We start from the raw sequence: 22,618 nt of genomic DNA, 5'->3' as shown, positions 1-22,618 counted from the left end.
AATTGGCCCAGGATCCTGGACCAGGTTAATCTGCACCACTCCTCCATTTAAAAAGGCACAGTCAAGTTATATCCCTCATTCTTCACCTCCAGACAGTCTCACCATCTGTACTGCACAGTCCAAAAGGTCTGGTTATACCTCAACTGTCCTGCTGCACTACAACAATCTGTCAGTGTCCAAACATGGATAGCAACAAAGAAATGGCCTACCGGTAGGTCTTGTCCATGTCTTTGAGAAAATGTACATACAGGTGTTGCCAATACCACTCAATACATACAAACTTGCCTTGAAACTATTAAATTGACAATTGTTTTTTCTCAACTTCAATGGATGAATAGATATTTTCTGACAAAAGAATGTTAGATACAATGTTAAAGGGCTCCCGAGTGGTGCAGCGGTCTAAGGCACTGCATCTCAGTGCTAGAGGCGTCACTACAGACCCTGGTTCGATTCCAGGCTGTATCACAACTGGCCGTGATTGGGAGTCCCAAAGGGCGGTGCACAATTGGCCCAGCGTCGTCCGGGTTAGGCTGTCATTGTAAATAAGAATTTGTTCTCAACTGACTTGCCTAGTTAAATAAAAAGATACTACAAAACATATATGGAGTCATGGACAAACACCGTAGAGACTCATAAAGTGGTGCACACAGAGCGTAGCATAAAACTGAAATTATGGCACTGGCGTTACAAAATACATAGGCCTACTATCTCCAACTGAAATTCCGGGGCTCACGTTGCTGTCACTTCGCTTTCGGAAGGAAAGGCATGCAAATGTAAAATTCTTCCTCCCTTGCTCTACCGGGTCCTGGACCTGACCACATCTGCGCTCAGCGCCAAAGTTGATATGTCGACAATTCACACCAACTACAAACGACTCTCTGAATCGGAATGACAATGTTTTTACGTAAATATCCAACATGAATGTAATATTGTATTTTATTCGTCCTCGTCACAGAGCAATGCATGTTGAAACACTTTTGTGCTTAATTTTGAAGTAGGATTAAAAGTATCGGTCAAAGCGTCTCTGGATGGGGAGTCAATAAATTAGCAGGTTTAGGCTATAGGCCTAATGTGTAATTCATATATCATTCGCATATCATAGCCAATATTATAGCTAGAATACTGTAAATCATAAGCAGAAATGTCTAATACAAAACTAAGTAGGTGCTACTTTGGTGAAAGCAGTGGCACATTATGCAAGTAGACATACACAAAATGCTAAGACAGCATTATTTCTAATTTGCACGCGTCTTGTACTTGCTTGAAAAGACGGATCATTTTATTTGAAGTATTGGCAACAAAGTAACAAAATAGAATGTTATCAATTTGTCAAAATTACTTACGCTTTTAGTGGGTTCTGAATGACAGCCGCCATTTTGCTACACTGTAACGCAATATCAGCGTCTTGCAGTTCTGAGGGAAACCTACGCAAAAGCAACCAATCAGGGCTCGGGGTAAAATCGTTGGCCAATGCATCCACAGTATACGTAATAAGGCGTGGCCTGTGTGGTAAACCCAATGAGTAAACTGTCAAAACGATTTTAAAGGGTTCTGCCAGTATTTATATTGTAGAAAACGGAATACCGACCATATGTCTATGATACAGACTTCTTGAAGAGATAGCTAAAGTTGTCAGAAACTTTCTTCCCACCAATGCAACAAAACTAAGGTTGCCAGGGTTTGAAGAAGAACACATCTTTATTAGAAATTTGAAACAGAACCTGACTAAATATCCATAGCCACCTCCCCAACCAAATAATTATAAACAGCCATGAGCTGATAAGACTTTAATAATATAGTTATTCCACCACTTATGGACATTGTCAATATGCAGACATCCACACTTTCTCACGATCTATGTTCAATAACAGCATAACATAGTGTTTCATACCTCTTTCTTGTCTGTGCATTAGGAGTGTCGATTCGAGAACTCAATCCATTATCATTTCGGTCACAAAGGTCTCTCTCAAGCAATAGGTTTGGAAAACAAAGGACTAGATGGGGACATAGCTGACATTCCTGGTTATTATTCTGTGCAAAATTAGCAACACAGACATGACTTAATTTCATACAATGACATCATTCAATCAGATAAACATTTTGACAGCAGACAAGGCAGATTCCATCGTAATTTCTATACCTCACTATCTAGGGTTACAGCTTAGACAAAAGGGCAAAAATAAAATACAAATCTAACAAAATGACAATTATCTTAAATGCTTACAGGACAACCTTTTTTTCTTAATTTTCTTTTTTTCCAAACACAGATAATAGAAATAAACATTCTATATGCTTGGTTGGCATGTATCCAGGTAATATTGTTCCCTGGGTTCTGACATTTCAGCCTCTTATTCATCTAACCATCAAAGAAGTGAAATGGTTAAGGTATAAATGCTAGCTGACTGTGCATATCCAAGTGTTGTATGAATGAAGGACAACCGATTCCAGTCAAGAAAGAAATTGAACTCAAATATACCAATAACAGTATTCAGAAATAAAACCACATTAAACTAACTTATGACTTACTGTCTACATATAGCATATCATCTCTCAATTATTAAAAAGCACAAACTAATATGAAAGAATGAGCATGCAATCTATTTGACACTGCAATCTGTAACATGGATGACAAATAAAGCCACAGAAGCAGAGGGCTGAAAACAAATGCTGAGTTCATTGTCCCACCAGCCTATGGTGATCAAACAAGATTCAAACAAACGGTAGTAACTGCCACACCATTCAAATTCTAGGTGCATAATGCACATCATGTGTATACCCTCAAGTAACAGAAATTATCAGATACATTACAAAAATACCACCCAGTATAAGTTAAAATATAACAATGAGGTTAGGTATTGATTTATTCAGAGATCACCAGACCCTCTGAACATCTCAAAGGCTATGCATCTTTCAGACTCAAGCTAAACAATTGTTTTCTACAAAACAAAGTGTCTAAAATCCTGAATTCACATTCTTCTAGCATAATTCCATGTCTTCATAGAACCATAACCTCTGAAGTAAATATGAAGTTAGTGTCAACAGAAGCAGTAACCCAAAAGGCTATTTGCAGACCAAATATCCTAAATCTAAAGTTGACCAACTCTTGACAGACTGGTTGAAAAATGGGATATGGGTGCTCATGCATGCTCAAATCTAAGTCAAATCTTTGTTTTTTTGTTTTTTTCTGGCCATAAGCAGCAGCTTTGTAAAGCTGCAACAGACTTAGAGCAAACCTAAAATAGTGGAGTAGAGCATGCAATTAACCTGCAGCAGGGACTTCACTGACACCATTATCCCCTCAACATTAGTAGTAACATCAGAAAACAAGGCCTTATGGAAAGTATTGATTAAAACTAACCCCCTCCCCAGGGTTCTCAAGAAAATAACATTGCTAACATGCTACAAATTTACTTTTTTTCCATGGTAGAAAAATATTTTTAAACCATTTAAAAAAAGCTGTGATTTGGGTAAATGAGCTCAAAATATCTTCCTGGCTCACTCTTTTGATAAGGACAAATTACATAGATGTGCCTGTTGTTCCACAAGGCATCAGAAACCCTAAAACTAGATTTACTAAAAACACACTTGCCACAGACACGGGACAGAACCATTTAATGGAGGTCTATAAGGGGTGGGTGGAGGGTTAAGAGGTGGTTCAGTCCAGTGTTGTAAGGGAAGAGGGCCAGCCCCGTTAAAGGTCTCCAGGTTTCTGGTTGCAGTTAGCACAAACACGGACGGGGTGGTCCCAGCCCCGCGACGGGACCGGCCGACGCTCCAGCGAGCACTCGTCACACACGCCTTGCCCGCAGGCGCGACAGTGGTGCTTGGACAACTTGGCAGTGAAGCTGCACTGGCAGTTGTGGCAAGAGAGGATATCCTGGTCAGGCACCCAGTAGGTGGGACGCGCAGCATCCTTGACCAGACCTGAAGAGAGAGCGGACACACAGTAAAAAACGACCTTCAATAGAATGGTTTACCATTGCACTTCCAATAACATGTCGAACAATAAAAGTATCCTAATACTTCAGTATCTAAAAATACTTTTATTTGTGATAAGGAGCAGCAGAGACATTTTTCATATGCCACCAGATGGCAGCCTGTCCATGGGTTTAAATTCCTGCAGTCATTGCCCATTACACAATTCTATCTGGCTCTTGTGTTACATAACACTCACCCAGTGGGATGTCAATAGCAGTAACCACGGCGCCCAGTGTGTTTGACACTGCTTCTCCAACCTTCCTGGCTAGGTTTCCACCTTCCTCATCTTCAACCTCTGCATGCAACAGCTCTGTGCAAAGCATACAACTATGTTACCACTGTACAGTATGGCTAAAATAAACACGTATGCAGACTAAGTAGGGCTAAAAACAGATTTAAAGGCTAAGTATACTAAGTTACCACTGTACAGCATGGCTAATAATAAATACATACAAGCTGACTTTTGGCTTTGAGGTGTTGGTACCTGTATGTGTGGCCCTCTGCTCATAACAGGTGTCACAGACTCTCACGGGGGCCAGACCCCAGCCTTTCTCTGGGACAGGTGTGGCTTTGGACGAGCATGTGTCACAGAACCCTTCCCCACAGGCACGGCAGTGATGCTTGGTATCGTTGTCTTGGAATACCTCTTGGCACTTAAGGCATGTCTGGACATTACAGGGGAAAAACAAAAACAAGAGGCAGTTATTGACTGGGGAATCTAGGACGAGGGGTCGATCTGAGCCTTATCTTGTGACCCGCAAACATGGGTTGTGTAACATTGGCCCCCAGCTGAACAGCAGCGAAGGGCAAATAAACAGGTTCCTGGACAAGAAAGTGTTGACTCTACTGTTCCACGTATGATGTGTGTGGTTGGTCCTCTGTCACTCACCAGGATGAGGGAGTTGGGTTTCCAGTAGGTCGGGGCGATCTGATCCGTTAGCCAGGAGGTGACAGCCTTGGCAGGCTTCACACTGAGCTCTGACACAGACTGGGCCATGAAGTTAACACCATCCAGCAGACGCTGTGCTGCATTGCTATTGTCCTTCAGGAATCCATCTGCCTGTGGAAAGTGAACATTGAGTTGCAAGAAGTTTACAAGTTCTTTTGTTTACATATAAGACTATGTTGAGAATGTGGAAATAATACCAATAGGCGTTTAAAGTATTTTAGTAGGTATGTGTTGTGGTAGTTCTCTTACCCCAGGCCATATATGCTGGATTTCAGTGCGGACCACCGTATCCACTGGGTCCTGGTTCCCATACCAGTACTGCCGGCTCCGATAGATCACCTCACAGTTTGGACATTCAATCACGTACCTGCAGAGACACACAAAAACACAAAAGTTACATTTTACAGAGCAGTTATAACCATATACAGTGCATTTGGAAAGTATTCAGACTCCTTAACTTTTCCTACATTTTGTTACAGCCTTATTTTAAAATGGATTAAATTGTTATTTTTTCCCTTCAATCTACACACAATACCCCATGACAAAGCTAAAACAGATTTTTAGAAATGTTTGCAAATTTATAAATGTAACACAAGTATTCAGACCCTTTACTCAGTACTTTGTTGAAGCACCTTTGGCAGCGATTCAATCCCGAGTCTTCTTGGGTATGACGCTACAAGCTTGGCACACCTTTATTTGGGGAGTTTGTTCAATTCTTCCCTGCAGATCCTCTTATGCTCTGTCAGGTTGGATGGGGAGCGTCACTGCACAGCTATTTTCAGGTCTCTCCAGAGATGTTCGAACAGGTTCAAGTCCGGGCTCTGGCTGGGCCTCAAGGACATTCAGAGACTTGTCCCAAAGCCACTCCTACGTTGTCTTGGCTGTGTGCTTTGGGTTGTTGTCCTGTTGGAAGGCGAACCTTCGCCCCAGTCTGAGGTCCTGAGCAGGTTTTCATCAAGGATCTCTCTGTACTTTGCTCCGTTCATCTTTCCATTGATCCTGACTAGTCTCCCATTCCCTGCCGCTGAAAAACATCCCCACAGCATGATGCTGCCACCACCAATCTTCACCGTAGGGATAGTGCCAGATTTCCTCCAGATGTGACACTTTGCATTCAGGCCAGAGTTAAATCTTGGTATCAGACCAGAGAATCTTGTTTCTCATGGTCTGCCCTTTGGCAGACTAAGCGGGATGTCATGTGCCTTTTACTGAGGAGTAACATCCATCTGGCCACTCTACCATAAAGGCCTGATTGGTGGAGTGCTGCAGAGATGGTTGTCCTTCTGGAAGGTTCTCCCATCTCCATAGATGAGCTCTGTCAGAGTGACCAGTGGGTTCTTGGTCACCTCCCTGACCAAGGCCCTTCTCCCCTGATTGCTCAGTTTGGCTGGGCGGCCAGCTCTAGAAAGAGACTTCGTGGTTTCAAACTTATTCAATTTAAGAATGATCAAGGCCCCAGTGTTCTTGGGGACCTTTAATGCTGCAGATATTTTTTGGTACCCTTCCCCAAATCTGTGCCTCGACACAATCCTGTCTTGGAGCTCTACGGACAATTCCTTCGACCTCATGGCTTGGTTTTTTCTCTGACATGCACTGTCAACTGTGGGACCTTATATAGACAGGTGTGTGCCTTTCAAAATCATGTCCAATCAATTGAATTTACCACAGATGGAATCCAAACAAGTTGTAGAAACATCTCAAGGAAGATCAATGGAAACAGGATGCACCTGAGCTTAATTTCGAGTCTCATAGCAAAGGGTCTGAATACTTATGTAAATTGTAAAAGGTATCAGTTTTTTTTAATGTGTAAACATTTTCAAAAATTGTTCTAGCTTTGTGATTGTGGGGTATTGTGTAGATTGATGAGGAAAATGTTTAATTTAATAAATTTTAGAATAAGGCTGTAACTAACAAATTGTGGAAAAAGGGGTCTGAATACTTTCCGAATGCACTGTACTTCAAGACAAACAACTATCTGGAGACATATCTGGAGTGCACCAAATAAGTTAGTAAATGGCTAAGGGTTAGCAATGAATGGATTGGTGATTCTAGATCAAAAAAAAGAAAATCAACCCCAACCGATGACCTCTCACTCACCCTGACCAAGCGTATCTAGCAAGGCCCAGCCAAGGAGAGTCTGAGGACGCAGAGGTCTTGGGAACCACCACCACTTCCTTTCCCCCTTCGTAACAGGCCTAGTGGGACAACAGAGGCATTGCGGTCAGCCTGATACCTAGTCAGATCTTCAGAATGTCATATGGCAACATTGGGTTCAGGTAGTACAAGATTTCGGAGGATATCCACAGGACTAACCTTACAGGTGTAGATGCGATTGTCGTATTGGGGTGAGTAACGGCAGCGGTGTTTGGCCTCATGACACACCCCCTCCCCAAGGTGGTTCATGCTGTTCTTGCAGCCAGAGCTAAAATAGCAACAACAATGTGACTTGTTAAAACCCTCGCTGTAGTCAGTGGCATGAGATGGAGAAAATTAAATAAATGAGAGGACTTACCCGCAACTGAGGCAGAGGCAGGAGCAGGTGAAGTACTCATCGGGGAAGAAGCAATTGTGGGCTATGAGCTCATCAGAGATCTCCCCATTGAAGCGCTCACTCAGGGCCTAGACAGAGAGAAACAACACATCAGAAATGTCATACACATAGCCTGACTAGATTGTTCAAACATTGTGAAAGTAAACAGATCTGTAACTAATGAATAGCAATGTTTGCAACTTGCTAAAACATCCCGCTCTTGTTTTAGTGTTTGCCTTATGTAAATGTAAGCCTGTTTGAAACTGTTTTGGAGCCAGTTGACTACTGACTGAGTTATAAGCATGTCTACTACCTGCAAGGCTTTGAAGATGACGACTGGGGAGCGAGGGGAGCGGGTGGCGTTGTTGTCCAGCAGCTGCTCCAGGGTGCGCTGCAGGACACCAAAGTCTGTTGGGGGGCTGCAGGTACGCGTGCCTCGGTACTGGATGGAGCTGAATGCCTCTGGGAAACGGCCTAGCTTCCTGAACCGCTCAAGTAGCAACCGATCTACAGACTCTGATGAGTTGTCTGTTATAAATGAGGGAGAACGAAGAACAGGAGAAGACAGACTTAACTTATATATATCCCTTCATAAAAAGGACATTTCACTTATTACGTTGATCAATCAAAACTGAGATGGAAGGTGCCTCACAACAACAAAAAGATTCTAGGACAAAAAAGTCAAATTCTAAAGACAACATTCACTGAACAAAAATATAAACACAACATGTAAAGTGCTGGTCCATGTTTCATGAGCTTAAATAAAAGATCCCAGAAATCCCAGCTTATTTCTCTTAAATTTTGTGCACAAATGCTTTACATCCCTGTTAGTGAGCATTTCACCTTTGCCAAGGTAGTCCATCCACCTGACAGTTGTGGCATATAAATAAGCTGATTAAACAGCATTATTACACAGGTGCACCTTGTCCTGGGGACAATAAAAGGCCACTAAAATGTGCAGTTGTGTCACACAATACCAAAGATGTCTCAATTTGAGGGAGCGTGAAATTGGTATGCTGACTACAGAGCTATTGCCAGAGAATTTAATGTTAATTTCTCTACCATAAGCCACCTCTGTCATTTTTGAGAATTTGGCAGTACGTCTAACCGGCTTTACAACTGTAGACCACGTGTATGTTTTATCTCAATCATGGACACTGTTACTAACACTTGTGGCTGCTTTGAGTGATGCATTGGTGTCTCTACCTTCTTGCTCTTTGTGCTGTTGTCTGTGCCCAATAATGTTTGTTTGTACCCTATTTTGTGCTGCTACCATGTGCTGCTGCCATGTTGTGTTGCTGCCATGTTGTGTTGCTGCCATGTTGTGTTGCTGCCATGTTGTGTTGCTGCCATGCTGTGTTGCTGCCATGCTGTTGTCTTAGGTCTCTCTTTATGTAGTGATGTTTTGTCTCTTGTCATGATGTGCGTTTTGTCCTATATTTTTAATTTAATGTATTTTTAATCCCAGCCCCCATCCCCGCAGGAGGCCTTTTGGTAGGCCGTCTTTGTAAATAAGATTTAATTCTTAACTGACTTGCCTAGTTTAATAAAGGTTAGATAAAATAAAAATAAAAGTACGGCGTCATGTGGGCGAGTGGTTTGCTGATGTCACCGTTGTGAACAGAGTGCCCCATGGTGGCGGTGGAGTTATGGTATGGGCAGACATAAGCTACGGACGACGAACACAATTGCATTTTAACGATGGCAATTTGAATGCACAGAAATACCATGATGAGATCCTGAGGCCCATTGTCGTGCCATTCCACCGCCATCACCTCATGTCGCAAGAATCTACAGACAATTCCTGGAAGCTGAAAATGTCCCAATTCTTCCATGATCTGCATACTCACCAGACATATCACCCATTGAGAATGTTTGGGATGCTCTGGATCGACATGCATGACAGTGTGTTCCTGTTCTTGCCAATATCCAGAAATTCGCACACTCATTGATGAGGAGTAGGACAACATTCCACAGGCCAAAATCAACACCCTGATCAACTCTATGCAAAGGTGATGTGTCGTGCAGCACAAGGCAAATGGTGGTCACACCATACTGATTGGTTCTGATCCACACCCCTACCTTTCTTTTAAAGGTACTGTATCTGTGACCAACAGATGCATATCTGTATTCCCAGTCATGTGAAATCCATAGATTAGGGCCTAATTCATTTATTTCAATTGACTGATTTCCTTATATGAACTGTAACTCAGTAAAATCTTTTAAATTGTTGCATGTTGCGTTTATATTTTTGTTCAGCATATTTTAAGAGATATAAAATAATTTACAGTTCAACAGCCACATACTTTATAAGGAAAAGGTCTCTAGATTACTCAAACTGCTTGACTGGTCAGTTACCTGTTCACACTATCAAAACAGCTCTGTTGGAATAACAAATACTAGTCTTAGCGTGTCAAAGGGAGTAGGATTTTGCACCCGTAATTACCAAATCACATGTTTTATGATCTTCTATAGCAGCATTCTTGACATTATGCATGAATCTACTGTATTCCTGCTTCCACTCTGTCAAGGAAGGTGAAATAACAATGAGACTGATGAGTGCAGCAAGTAACAATCTTCGATTTGTGTACAGTACACTATGGTAAGTGTTGACTACAGTATTTCTCAGCACTGACCTGAGCCCAGCAGCTTGGTGTGGACGGTCTCATGGAAGATGACGACGGCCGGACCCAGGGTGGACAGAGGCACGTCAAGGCCACAGCGGGCCGTAGTGGCCTTCAGCTCCTTGGTAAAATGCTTCAGGTAGGCGTCTGACGCATCGCACAGAAACTTGAAGAGGTCGTCATGGAGGCGGTCAGCATGGGTACGGTAGATTATGAGGTCGGAGATAGCTAGCACCTTGAGAAGAAGACGTGTTCTTTGGCCCTGGTTGGAGCTGTTGCCCAGCAGGCCCTCTGTGTCAATGACCACCACCTTGTGGATGGGGTCGAATGCCGCCCACACCCCCACTGTGCAGGACTCCTGTGTGGGGGAGGTCTTGAACACCTCCCTGCCTATGAAGAAAGTGTGGTTCAGAGTGTGTGATTTGCCCTCTCCTGTGTTGCCAAAGATGGACACCACCTTGATCAGCTTGTCAGGCTTGCAGTTCAATTTCTTCACAAACGCGCCATCGTCCTTTACCTGGAGAGAAAAAAAAAAAAAAAGAGTAGAGTTAGCAGATGAGGTAATTCCATTTCACAAAACACAATTTAGTTTAGAAACAAAACTGACAGAATGCAAAAACTCAAGACTTTTTTTATGCCCTTCACTACCCACCTGCATCTCCTCATTCGCATCAACCAGAAGAAAACTGCAGACTTTCTCCAGAAGTTTTGCCTTCTGGACTTCTGCCTCGTCTACCAATAAGCTTAAATTGATCTCTGCAGGTTTGGGTGGAGGGGTTAATTTGACTTCAACAGGTTTTGGTGGAGGGGTAGAGTTGATCTCTGCAGGTTTGGGTGGAGGGGTTGAGTTGAGCTCTGCAGGTTTTGGTGGAGGGGTTGAGTTGATCTCTGCAGGTTTGGGTGGAGGGGTTGAGTTGAGCTCTGCAGGTTTGGGTGGAGGAGGATAGGCAGTGAGTGGGTGCTTCTTCTTGTTACCTCCATTGTGGGTGCTTTTCCGACACGGTTGGCACAAGTTGACTTTGCAGTTCTGGCAGCGGACGACAGACCTGTGGCGGCGGCCATTCACTGGCCTTTCCTTCCCTCCTCTGCAGTTGTCACAGTAGGGTACATGCCATGGGCCTATCGCTACCCGTTCATGGTTCTGCAGGCCCTCTTGACTATGGAGTTCCTGCTCACAGCGAACACACTGCAAGCTTCTACATTCATCACATTCAAAAGCAGCCTCTTCTGAGCCACCACAAGCATAGCTCTCTTGACAAATTAGACTGGTGTTAATTTCCTTTTCTGATGAACCATGACCACTCATTTTTCCTTCACAAGCCAAATCTGAACAGTTTTATGCTAGCTGGAGTAATTTGACTATAACGCCAAATAGTCCCAAAAGAAGAGTAAATAAATATCAATTAAGTAGTTTCAGTGATAACACTTGACCTTAGTATTAAATATTGTGTGCTTTATAGGCTACACCTACACAACACCTAGAACATAGTAAGTAGACTTAACAGGGTTGCATGGTGACAGTGTTCCAATTGACCTGTAAAGGTTCAAGATCCACTACAATTTTTTACAGCTTATTAGCCAACAATTACTGCAGCATTCCATACATTTAATACAAAAATGTCAATATGTGACACATTGCAAATATAATACTGTGAGGCAATATGGTTGAATGTTTGTTCTGGCTATTTTAAGTCAACCTGCTCTTGACAACAACATACATTACGGTTATAACTGGCTTCATGAACATTATAACACTGCCAGAATAAATACGTTACAGCAAAGTAAAGCTGGAAACTCAATGTATGCAATAAAACAAATGTTTGGCAAGACAACTTCCCTGAAACATATATCTAACCACACTAACATGAATATGTGCAAACTGGCACCAACTTGAAACCACAGCTGGGAAAACTAGCCAGCTGTTTAGAATCAAACATAAATCACTTCCCTTGTTAGCTAGCTTCCTAATTGCTACCTAGCTCGAAAATAAAATAACCTAGCTGACAGCTGCCTAAAAAAAGCTAGCTAGTAAGTTAGCTTCCTGTAGCTTGACATTTAAACAATAGTTAGCCAACTAACGTAGTTAGCTAGTTTAAAATAACGTTATTCCAATGTCAATGTGACAAACTACGAGTTCTGATCAACAAAACACCGAAAACAAATCACAATCGCCCCTGTCTGAAACAGCTAACATTAGCTGGCTGGCTAGCTAGCTAGCTGTGTTATCCAAGCTAGACAGTTTTGGTAAACTCGGTTGTCAATAATATTATAGCCGAATGCTAGGATAACAACTGGTCGGTCAACAAAAGCATACAAAGAAAAATAGCCCAATCCGTTTCGGGAGACTTTAAAATATATTATTGCATTGAAATCCTTCCTAGCTTTGTCATTGTTTTGTTCCTCAACCCCTTCCCTAGCGAATTTCTGTGCGCTATGACTGTTGTTGTTGCCAGCCAGGTCAGATCAGCTGATCAGATTATAAATGCAAATGAAGGTGTATGCTGGGAAATGAAGTTGTTTTGAATAAAACAAGTAGGCGTTGTAGTCAAATATCTATCAAATTGTCTATGATAATATGTGTACTTCTACATAAAGACACACACAGACATGGATGATGGATTGTCTAGTAAAATATGACATTTTATCAGAAAGATATTGGATTGTACAACCTGATTTGGTTGTGTGTTGAATCTGTGAAAGGGAACTCCTTCTGACACTACCACTAATATTGCAAGACTTTGAATTTGATCATTATGAATAATTAATTTTCCTGACAGAATTAACAAATATAGATTTTCTATGCAATTTGTAATATGCTTTAAACAAGTAAAAGCTCAGTAGCTTCTGTAATATTCAGTACAGTAGAGGGCAGTAGATAATTTATAGTTTGAATCCTTGGGTAAACGACTACCTGATAACAAAATCCTATTTCTCTATGGTTTGATCATGTCAATGGGTTTGATGTGAGACCTGCCCAGAATGAAAATGTCCTTAAGTGGACACAATGTAATTGTGTCGGTATGAATGTGACAAATTATTATCAATCGCAATGTGCTTAACCTTAGTACCTGTGTTTACCCTACACCAGGGTTCCACAACTGGCGGCCTGCAGATTATTGATTTTCTTTGATGTCTTCATCCTTTGCTTGCCCCACAAGTTCAAAGCAAATATACTGTATATATACAGTAAGAGTCAAAAGTTTGGACACACCTACTCATTCAAGGGTTTTTCTTTATTTTTACTATGTTATACATTGTAAACTATGAAATAACACATATGGAATCACGTAGTAACAAAAAAGTGTTAATCAAATCAAAATATATTTGAGATTTGAGATTTTTCAAAACAGCCACCCTTTGCATTGATAACAGCTTTGCACACACTTGGCATTCTCTCAACTAGCTTCATGAGGTAGTCACCTGGAATGCCTTTCAATTAACAGGTGTGCCTTGTTAGAAGTTAATTTGTGGAATTGATTTCCTTCTCAATGCGTTTGAGCCAATCAGTTGTGTTGTGACAAGGTAGGGGTAGTATACAGAAGATAGCCCTTTTTGGTAAAAGACCAAGTCCATATTATGGCAAGAACAGCTCAAATAAAAAAAAGATAAACAACAGTCCATCATTACTTTAAGATATGAAGGTAAGTCAATCCGGAAAACTTTGAAATTACTACTAAAGGTCATCAATAATAAGAAGAGACTTGCTTGGTCCAAGAAACACGAGTAATGGACATTAGACCGGTGTAAATCTGTCGTTTGGTCTGTTGAGTCCAAATTTGCGATATTTGCTTCCAACCGGCGTGTCTTTGTGAGATGCAGAGTAGGTGAACTGATGCGGCTCTCCGCATGTGTGGTTCCCACCGTGAAGCATGGAGGAAGAGGTGTGATGGTGTGGGGATGCTTTGCTGGTGACACTGTCTGTGATTTATTTAGAATTCAAGGGACACTTAACCAGCATGGATACCACAGCATTCTGCAGCAATACACCATCCCATCTGGTTTGGGCTTAATGGGACTATCATTTGTTTTTCAACAGGACAATGTGTAAGCGCTATTTGACCAAGAAGGAGAGTGATGGAGTGCTGCATCAGATGACCTGGCCTCCACAATCACCCGACCTCAACCCAATTGAGATGGTTTGGGATGAGTTGGACCACAGAGTGAAGGAAAAGCAGCCAACAAGGGCTCAGCATATGTGGGAACTCCTTCAAGACTGTTGGAAAAGCATTCCAGGTGAAGCTGGTTGAGAGAATTTCAAGATTGTGCAAAGCTGTCATCAAGGTAAAGGGTGGCTACTTTGAAGAATCCAAAATCTAAAATATATTTTGATTCGTTTAAAAAAAATGGTTACTACGTGATTCCATATGTGTTATTTCATAGTTTTGATGTCTTTGCTATTATTCTACAATGTAGAAAATGTAAAAAAAAAAATAGTAGGTGTGGGTGTTTCCAAACTTTTGACTGGTACTGTATATTTTAATGTTTAAATTGTTGGACATAAGACTGTAAAGAGGGGATTTCCTTATATGAACTGTAACTCAGTAAATTCTTTGAAATTGTTGCATGTTGAGTTTATATTTGAGGTAGTGTTTCCATTTGGTCAGATGAAGCAGAAGAACTTCTTCCACCCGCCATTAGAGAAAGTCTTTGCACGATACAAGAGATTGAGCTTCTTTGCTTTCTGACAGGTCTTGTGTTTGATGGCAACAAAGATAGCAGAGTCAAATGCTTCTTTTAGGTTCTTCTGGGTCACTGTGGAAAACTCCACATAGTCGTGGGCTCTGATCTTGTCTGCCAGCCCCCTGACCTGGGAGCTTACCACCGGCTTGTCCCTCAGCTGGTCCAGATAGATAAGGATGTTAAAATCATGCCGGAGGTCCAACTGTGTCCCCACTAGAATTATGGGTGAAGCAGGATGGAAGGTGCGGATTTGGGGGATCCATTTTGAAGTGATGTTCTGGAAAGACACAGGGTTGACAACACTGAAGCAAAGAATGAAGACATCTATTTGATTTTAACACATTGAGTGAAAATTATCAAACTCCTGCAAAAAAACAAGGAAATGACAGATGAATTCACTGTACATATGTGGAATCTTAATTTGAGGCAGCATGCTACAGCAGGGAAATTGTTCTGCAGCAACAGGAAATGTGAATTATGATTCATTAACATTTTTGTACGGGTTGATACATTTTTCAGAAGGGAAAATCAAGTCTGAAATTTCAAAGTGAAAATTACAAACTTCAGAAAACAAATGATTGTGCCAGAAGAGATGGCTGCCGTTTTACGGGCTCCTAACCAGTTGTGCTATTGTGTGTGTTTTTTTCTGTTAATTTTAACTTATTTTGTTCATAATGTCTCTGCCACTGTCTCTTATCACCGAAAAGAGCTTCTGGATATCAGGACAGCGATTACTCACCTCGTACTGGACAAAGATTTTTCTTTAATGAGTCGGACACGAAGGATTTACTTCAGACAGCCGACAAGGCCTAAATCCCCGTCATTCGCATGAAGAAGAGACAGAGATATCGGGGACGTAGTTCGGGGTGCCTTGTAAGGATCCGATGGCGAGTGAGTAATTCCCCTCTACCATCAGTCCTATTAGCCAACGTGCAATCATTGGATAACAAAATGGATAAGGTCCGATCACAACTATCCTACCAACGGGACATTAAAAACTGTAACATCTTATGTTTCACCGAGTCGTGGCTGAACGACGACATGGATAACATACAGTTGGCAGGGTTTTTGGTCCATCGGCAAGATAGAACAGCTGCCTCCGGTAAGTCAAGGTGTGGCGGTCTGTGTCTATTTGTAAGTAACAGCTGGTGCACGGAAACTAGTATCAAGGAAGTCTCAAGGTTTTGCTCGCCTGAGGTAGAATATCTCATGATAAGCTATAGACCACACTATTTACCAAGAGAGTTTTCATCTATATTTTTCGTAGCAATCAACGAGCTGTATAAGGCCATAAGCAAACAAAAAAATGCTCATCCAGAGGCAGCGCTCTTAGTGGCCGAGGACTTTAATGCAGGGAAACCTAAATCCATTTTACTAATTTCTACAAGCATGTTAAATGTGCAACCAGAGGAGAAAAAAACTCTAGACCACCTTTACTCCACACACAGAGACGTGTACAAAGCTCTCCCTCGCCCTCCATTTGAAATCTGACCATAACTCTATCCTCCTGATTCCTGCTTACAAGCAAAAACTAAAGCAGAAAGTAACAGTGACTCGCTCAATAAGGAAGTGGTCAGACGACGCAGATGCTAAGCTACAGGTCTGTTTTGCTAGCACAGACTGGAATATGTTCCGGAATATGTTCTTCCGATGGAATTGAGGAGTACACCACATCAGTAACTGGCTTCATCAATAAGTGCATCGATGACGTCATCGCCACACTGACCGTACGTACATACCCCAACCAGAAGACTTGGATTACAGGCAACATCCGCACTGAGCTAAAGGGTAGAGCTGCCGCTTTCAAGGAGCGGGACTCTAACCCGGACGCTTCATATGCCCAGTCAAGTTACTGTCATGGTTCCACCACATTTCAGTCAGTGGAGGCTGGTGGGAGGAACTATAGGATGACGGGGTCATTGTAATGTCTGGAATGGAATAAATGGAACGGTATCAAACACAACAAACATATGTAAACAAGGTTTGACACCATTCCATTTAATCCTTTCCAGCCATTACAACGAGCCCGTCCTCCTATAGCTCCTCCCACCAGCCTCCACTGATTTCAGTGCAAAGGGAAGGGCTACCTATCTACCACTCCAACCAAGATGCATGAATTGAGCAGCAAACTGAAGTGAAAAGGAAATGCAGCAACTCCTTGAGGACAATGGCCGTTGATAAGCGCCTCTATTGTTTTGGACATTTATCAAGGTTTACAGAGCAAAAAATTTAGGTTTTTATTATATTTCAAAATGGTGTTCTATGGGTGGGTTTCTAATGTGTTCTTGTATTCCCATTGTGATTGGATCCCTGAACATGAAGGTGCATATGAAGTACATAAAAGCCTCCTTTAAGTCTCTATAGTAAATTTAGCAGTAAGCTGAATCAAGATGGTGATCTGGTAATGATTGGAGAGAAGTGTGGAGAGGTCAGAGATAGCCAGAATTGTAAATTGGGCTAAGGAACAGAAGTTGGGTATTGGAGAAACGCCATTAGTGCGTGCTCTGCAAGCAATACAGATGAAGGCACGGCAAGAGTGTTGTGAATGGATAGACGTGGCTATGGACAGTGAGGAAGAAGGAGACGAGCTGAGTGCAGTGGGAAGATGTGTGTTGAGGAAGAATGGTGCCAAGTACAAACCGCATTCTGCTATCTGAGAAGACATTGGCTGTCCTTTTAAGTTTTGAAGCAGAGTCTTTACCTGATAAAGTCATGTTAGGATATCAGTTATCCAGTGAGAGCTTTTGTGCCAAACCAACCAAAGTGTTTCAGATGGTAGGGTCAAAGTAGAACAGAAGGTGTTGTATGCTGAGGCAATGAAGAGAGTAGAGGATGATGGGTCAAGGGTGAGTAGTAAGCCTAGGCCAATACAGAATGATACAAATTTGTGCTTCAGTGAAGTTGTCTTCTTAGCAGTCATTGCCATGGTTATCATCTGTACCTATAAGGGCTCAGGGCCAGACCCAGATGCAGACACGGGAGGCAGATAATTTGAGTATTTGATATTTATTAGTTCCAAAAAGGGTAGGCAAGAGAATAGTCGTGGGCAGGCAAAAGGTCAAAACCAGATCAGAGTCCAGGAGGTACAGAGTGGCAGGCAGGCTCGAGGTCAGGGCAGGCGGACTGGTAGGCAGGGGGGTACGGAGTCCAGAAAACAGGCAAGGGTCAAAACCGGGAGGACTAGCAAAAGAGAATAGCAAAAGCAGGAGCACGGGAAAAACACGCTGTTTGACTTGAAAAAAAGACGAGACAAACTGGCACAGAGAGACAGGAAACACAGGGATAAATACACTGGGGAAAATAAGCGACACTTGGAGGGGGTGGAGAGAATCACAAGGACAGATGAAACAGATCAGGGCGTCACAGTACTGTAGAAATGGAACGTAAATCACAGAAAATACAGTGGCAAGAAAAAGTATGTGAACACTTTGGAATTACCTGGATTCCTGCATAAATTAGCCATAACATTTGATTAGATATTCTTCTAGTAAACTTATAACACACAAATTATTGTATTTTTATTGTCTATATTGAATACATCATTTAAATATTCACAGTGTAGGTTGGAAAAAGTATGTGAAGGCTAATGACTTTTTCCAAAAGCTACTTGGAGTCAGGAGTCAGCTAACCTGGAGTCCAATCAATGAGACGAGATTGGTTAGAGCTGCCCTGCCCTATAAAAAACACTCACAAAATATGAGCTTGCTATTCACAAGAAGCAATGCCTGATGTGAACCATGCCTCGAACAAAAAAGATCTCAGAAGACCTAAGATTAAGAATTGTTGACTTGCATGAAGCTGGAAAGGGTTACAAAAGTATCTCTAAAAGCCGTGATGTTCATCAGTCCACGATAAGACAAATTGTCTATAAATGGAGAAAGTTCAGAACTGTTGCTACTCTCCCTAGAAGTAGCCGTCCTGCAAAGATGACTGCAAGATCACAGTGCAGAATGCTCTGAGGTTAAGAAGAATCCTAGACTGTCAGCTAAAGACTTACAGAAATCTCTGGAACATGCTAACATCTCTGTTGACGAGTCTACGATACGTAAAACACTAAACAAGAATGGTGTTCATGGGACGACACCACGGAAGAAGCCACTGCTGTCCAAAAGAAACATTGCTGCATGTCTGAAGTTCACAAAAGTGCACCTGGATGTTCCGCAGCGCTTCTGGCAAAATATTCTGTGTACAGATTAAACTAAAGTTGTGGTGTTTGGAAGGAACACAAAACAGTATGTGTGGAGATAAAAAGGCACAGCACACCAACATCAGAACCTCATCCCAGCTCATCCCAGCATCCCAGCTGTAAAGTATGGTGGAGGGAGCATCATGGTTTGGGCCTGCTTTGCTGCCTCAGGGCCTGGACAGCTTGCTATCATCAACAGAAAAATGAATTCCCAAGACATTTTGCAGGAGAATATAAGGCTAATTGAAGCTCAACAGAAGTTCGGTGATGAAACAGGATAGCGACCCAAAACACAGAAGTAAATCAACAACACAATTGTTTCAACAGAAGAAAATACGCTTTCTGGAGTGGCCCAGTCAGAGACCTGACCTCAACCCAATTGAGATGATGTGGCATGACCTCGAGAGCGGTTCACACCAGACATCCTAAGAATATTGCTGAACTGAAACAGTTTTGTAAAGATGAATGGTCCAAAATTCCTCCTGACCGTTGTGCAGGTCTGATCCGTAACTACAGAAAACATTTGGTTGAGTTTATTGCTGCCAAAGGAGGGTCTACCAGTTATTAAATCCAAGGGTTCACATACTTTTCCCACCCTACACTGTGAATGTTTACACGGTGTGTTCAATAAAGACATGAAAACGTATAATTGTTTGTGTGTTATTAGTTTAAGCAGATTGTGTTTGTCTATTGTTGTGACTTAGATGAAGATCAGATCACATTTTATGACCAATTTATACTGAAATCCAGGTAATTCCCCCAAAATATTTATTTCACCTTTATTTAACCAGGCAGGCCAGTTGAGAACTAGTTCTCATTTACAACTGCGACTTGGCCAAGATAAAGCAAAGCAGTGCGACAAAAACAACACAGTTACACATAAACAAACGTACAGTCAATAACACACTAGAAAAATCTATGTACAGTGTGTGCAAATGTAGAAGAGTAGGGAGGTAAGGCAATAAATAGGCCATAGAAGCGAAATAATTACAATTTAGCATTAACACTGGAGTGATAGATTCGCAGATGATGATGTGCAAGTAGAGATACTGAGGTGCAGAAGAACAAGAGGGTAAGTAATAATATGGGGATGAGGTAGTTGGGTGTACTATTTGGCTGTGTACAGGTACAGTGATCGGTAAGCTGCTCTGACAGCTGATGCCTAAAGTTAGAGAGGGAGATATAAGACTCCACCCCAAAGGGTTTACATACTTTTTCTTGCCACTGTAGATGAGATGGCAGCTGCAGAGATGTACTTGGCTGTACAAGGTTTTACTGCAGAAGAGTTACAAGGTGTGTTGAATGACCGTCGGCCTGGAGTTACAAGGTGTGTTGAATGACCGTCGGCCTGGAGTTACAAGGTGTGTTGAATGACCGTCGGCCTGGAGTTACAAGGTGTGTTGAATGACCGTCGGCCTGGTGTTACAAGGTGTGTTGAATGACCGTCGGCCTGGTGTTACAAGGTGTGTTGAATGACCGTCGGCCTGGAGTTACAAGGTGTGTTGAATGACCGTCGGCCTGGAGTTACAAGGTGTGTTGAATGACCGTCGGCCTGGAGTTACAAGGTGTGTTGAATGACCGTCGGCCTGGAGTTACAAGGTGTGTTGAATGACCGTCGGCCTGGTGTTACAAGGTGTGTTGAATGACCGTCGGCCTGGAGTTACAAGGTGTGTTGAATGACCGTCGGCCTGGAGTTACAAGGTGTGTTGAATGACCGTCGGCCTGGAGTTACAAGGTGTGTTGAATGACCGTCGGCCTGGAGTTACAAGGTGTGTTGAATGACCGTCGGCCTGGTGTTACAAGGTGTGTTGAATGACCGTCGGCCTGGAGTTACAAGGTGTGTTGAATGACCGTCGGCCTGGAGTTACAAGGTGTGTTGAATGACCGTCGGCCTGGAGTTACAAGGTGTGTTGAATGACCGTCGGCCTGGTGTTACAAGGTGTGTTGAATGACCGTCGGCCTGGAGTTACAAGGTGTGTTGAATGACCGTCGGCCTGGTGTTACAAGGTGTGTTGAATGACCGTCGGCCTGGAGTTACAAGGTGTGTTGAATGACCGTCGGCCTGGAGTTACAAGGTGTGTTGAATGACCGTCGGCCTGGTGTTACAAGGTGTGTTGAATGACCGTCGGCCTGGTGTTACAAGGTGTGTTGAATGACCGTCGGCCTGGTGTTGCAAGGTGTGTTGAATGACCGTCGGCCTGGAGTTACAAGGTGTGTTGAATGACCGTCGGCCTGGAGTTACAAGGTGTGTTGAATGACCGTCGGCCTGGAGTTACAAGGTGTGTTGAATGACCGTCGGCCTGGTGTTACAAGGTGTGTTGAATGACCGTCGGCCTGGAGTTACAAGGTGTGTTGAATGACCGTCGGCCTGGTGTTACAAGGTGTGTTGAATGACCGTCGGCCTGGAGTTACAAGGTGTGTTGAATGACCGTCGGCCTGGTGTTACAAGGTGTGTTGAATGACCGTCGGCCTGGAGTTACAAGGTGTGTTGAATGACCGTCGGCCTGGAGTTACAAGGTGTGTTGAATGACCGTCGGCCTGGAGTTACAAGGTGTGTTGAATGACCGTCGGCCTGGAGTTACAAGGTGTGTTGAATGACCGTCGGCCTGGAGTTACAAGGTGTGTTGAATGACCGTCGGCCTGGAGTTACAAGGTGTGTTGAATGACCGTCGGCCTGGAGTTACAAGGTGTGTTGAATGACCGTCGGCCTGGAGTTACAAGGTGTGTTGAATGACCGTCGGCCTGGAGTTACAAGGTGTGTTGAATGACCGTCGGCCTGGTGTTACAAGGTGTGTTGAATGACTGTCGGCCTGGTGTTACAAGGTGTGTTGAATGACTGTCGGCCTGGTGTAGGATCATTCAGGGTCAAAGTAGTGGAATGGGGTGGTGTTTTTTTTAATAAACCAGTGGTATATAGGTGGATGGTAAGGGTTAGTTGATGGTGCAATTTTTAATTTTCCCACTTCCTCTACAATTTTTATATGACAAAATGTAAGGTGATTGACCGCACAGTAGGTGGTGGAATGCACAAACAAAATGTGCGAATGTCATGATACCAAAGAAGTATATTACATTTAATACACTAAGGAATGCTAATAGTGTGTTGATTTTACTTTTAAGAATAAAGAAGAGTTGCTGAATTCCCACTTTACTACCGTATGAAATTCCACAGAGGCAATGAAAAAACGATAAAAACAACAATATCAGATTCACCACATAGGCCTACAGCTTTACTGCAGTGCAAGCCTAAGCATATTCAACTTTTTAAGTGACCAGTAAATGCAGTTTAAAGTTTACTGGAAATGCGCTCACATCGCTCGACTGCACCATTCAAGATTGTGATCAAAATGTCAACAACTTTTGAAATGATCCATTCTGGATACTTTTATCTTGGAAAGCAGAATATTATGCCTATAGGCCTATTGTAACAACACTGATCTCCATTGGTACTGGGCATTATTTCTGGATTACTTTATACATTGTAACAGTATAAGTACAGATACTTATAGGCCTACCACAGTAATTCTACTCTAGCTGCTGCATAATACCCTGTTACTAATAACTAATAAACAATACTATTTACTTAATGCAGGCCTATAATGTGTGACTGTCACCGCTCTCTATAGGAGGCAGTGTTGTTCCACTGTCAGCTACAATATCTGCCTCTCCAG

General features: G+C 42.5%; 2 protein-coding genes across 2 annotated transcripts in view; both read right to left on the bottom strand.

Moving 5' to 3' along the window:
* LOC120060224 (zinc finger protein DPF3-like) overlaps positions 1–1,377 on the bottom strand; it is a 44,203-nt gene extending 42,826 nt beyond the window's left edge. Inside the window, exon 1 of the mRNA XM_039009377.1 lies at positions 1,344–1,377. Coding sequence (XP_038865305.1) covers positions 1,344–1,375 — 32 coding nt within the window. The 5' untranslated portion in view covers positions 1,376–1,377. The remainder of the gene's footprint in view (positions 1–1,343) is intronic.
* A 395-nt stretch (positions 1,378–1,772) lies between these two features.
* On the bottom strand, positions 1,773–12,508 carry LOC120060222 (zinc finger FYVE domain-containing protein 1-like). Its single transcript, XM_039009374.1, has 11 exons — positions 10,734–12,508; positions 10,094–10,598; positions 7,771–7,985; positions 7,440–7,546; positions 7,241–7,349; positions 7,025–7,122; positions 5,177–5,294; positions 4,868–5,038; positions 4,463–4,643; positions 4,175–4,288; positions 1,773–3,924 (listed from the first exon to the last, which is right to left on the bottom strand). The coding sequence occupies exons 1-11, from the start codon at positions 11,385–11,387 to the stop codon at positions 3,692–3,694; spliced, it is 2,505 nt and encodes an 834-aa protein (XP_038865302.1). The 5' UTR covers positions 11,388–12,508; the 3' UTR covers positions 1,773–3,691.
* Between the last annotated feature and the right edge of the window lie 10,110 nt (positions 12,509–22,618).

The sequence above is a fragment of the Salvelinus namaycush genome, chromosome 15 (assembly GCF_016432855.1).
Source record: "Salvelinus namaycush isolate Seneca chromosome 15, SaNama_1.0, whole genome shotgun sequence".
NCBI lineage: Eukaryota > Metazoa > Chordata > Actinopteri > Salmoniformes > Salmonidae > Salvelinus > Salvelinus namaycush.
The sequence above is the reverse complement of the archived record's forward strand: the minus strand, read 5'-3'. Positions and strand labels throughout refer to the sequence as shown.

Excerpts from the sequence above, each read along its gene's own strand:
- LOC120060222 (XM_039009374.1), bottom strand. The coding sequence starts at position 11,387 with ATGAGTGGTCATGGTTCATCAGAAAAGGAAATTAACACCAGTCTAATT. Across the intron at positions 7,547-7,770 it reads TCATCTTCAAAGCCTTGCAG|GCCCTGAGTGAGCGCTTCAA; the intron begins GTAGTAGACATG and ends CTCTCTGTCTAG. Across the intron at positions 5,295-7,024 it reads GCTAGATACGCTTGGTCAGG|GTACGTGATTGAATGTCCAA; the intron begins GTGAGTGAGAGG and ends GTGTCTCTGCAG.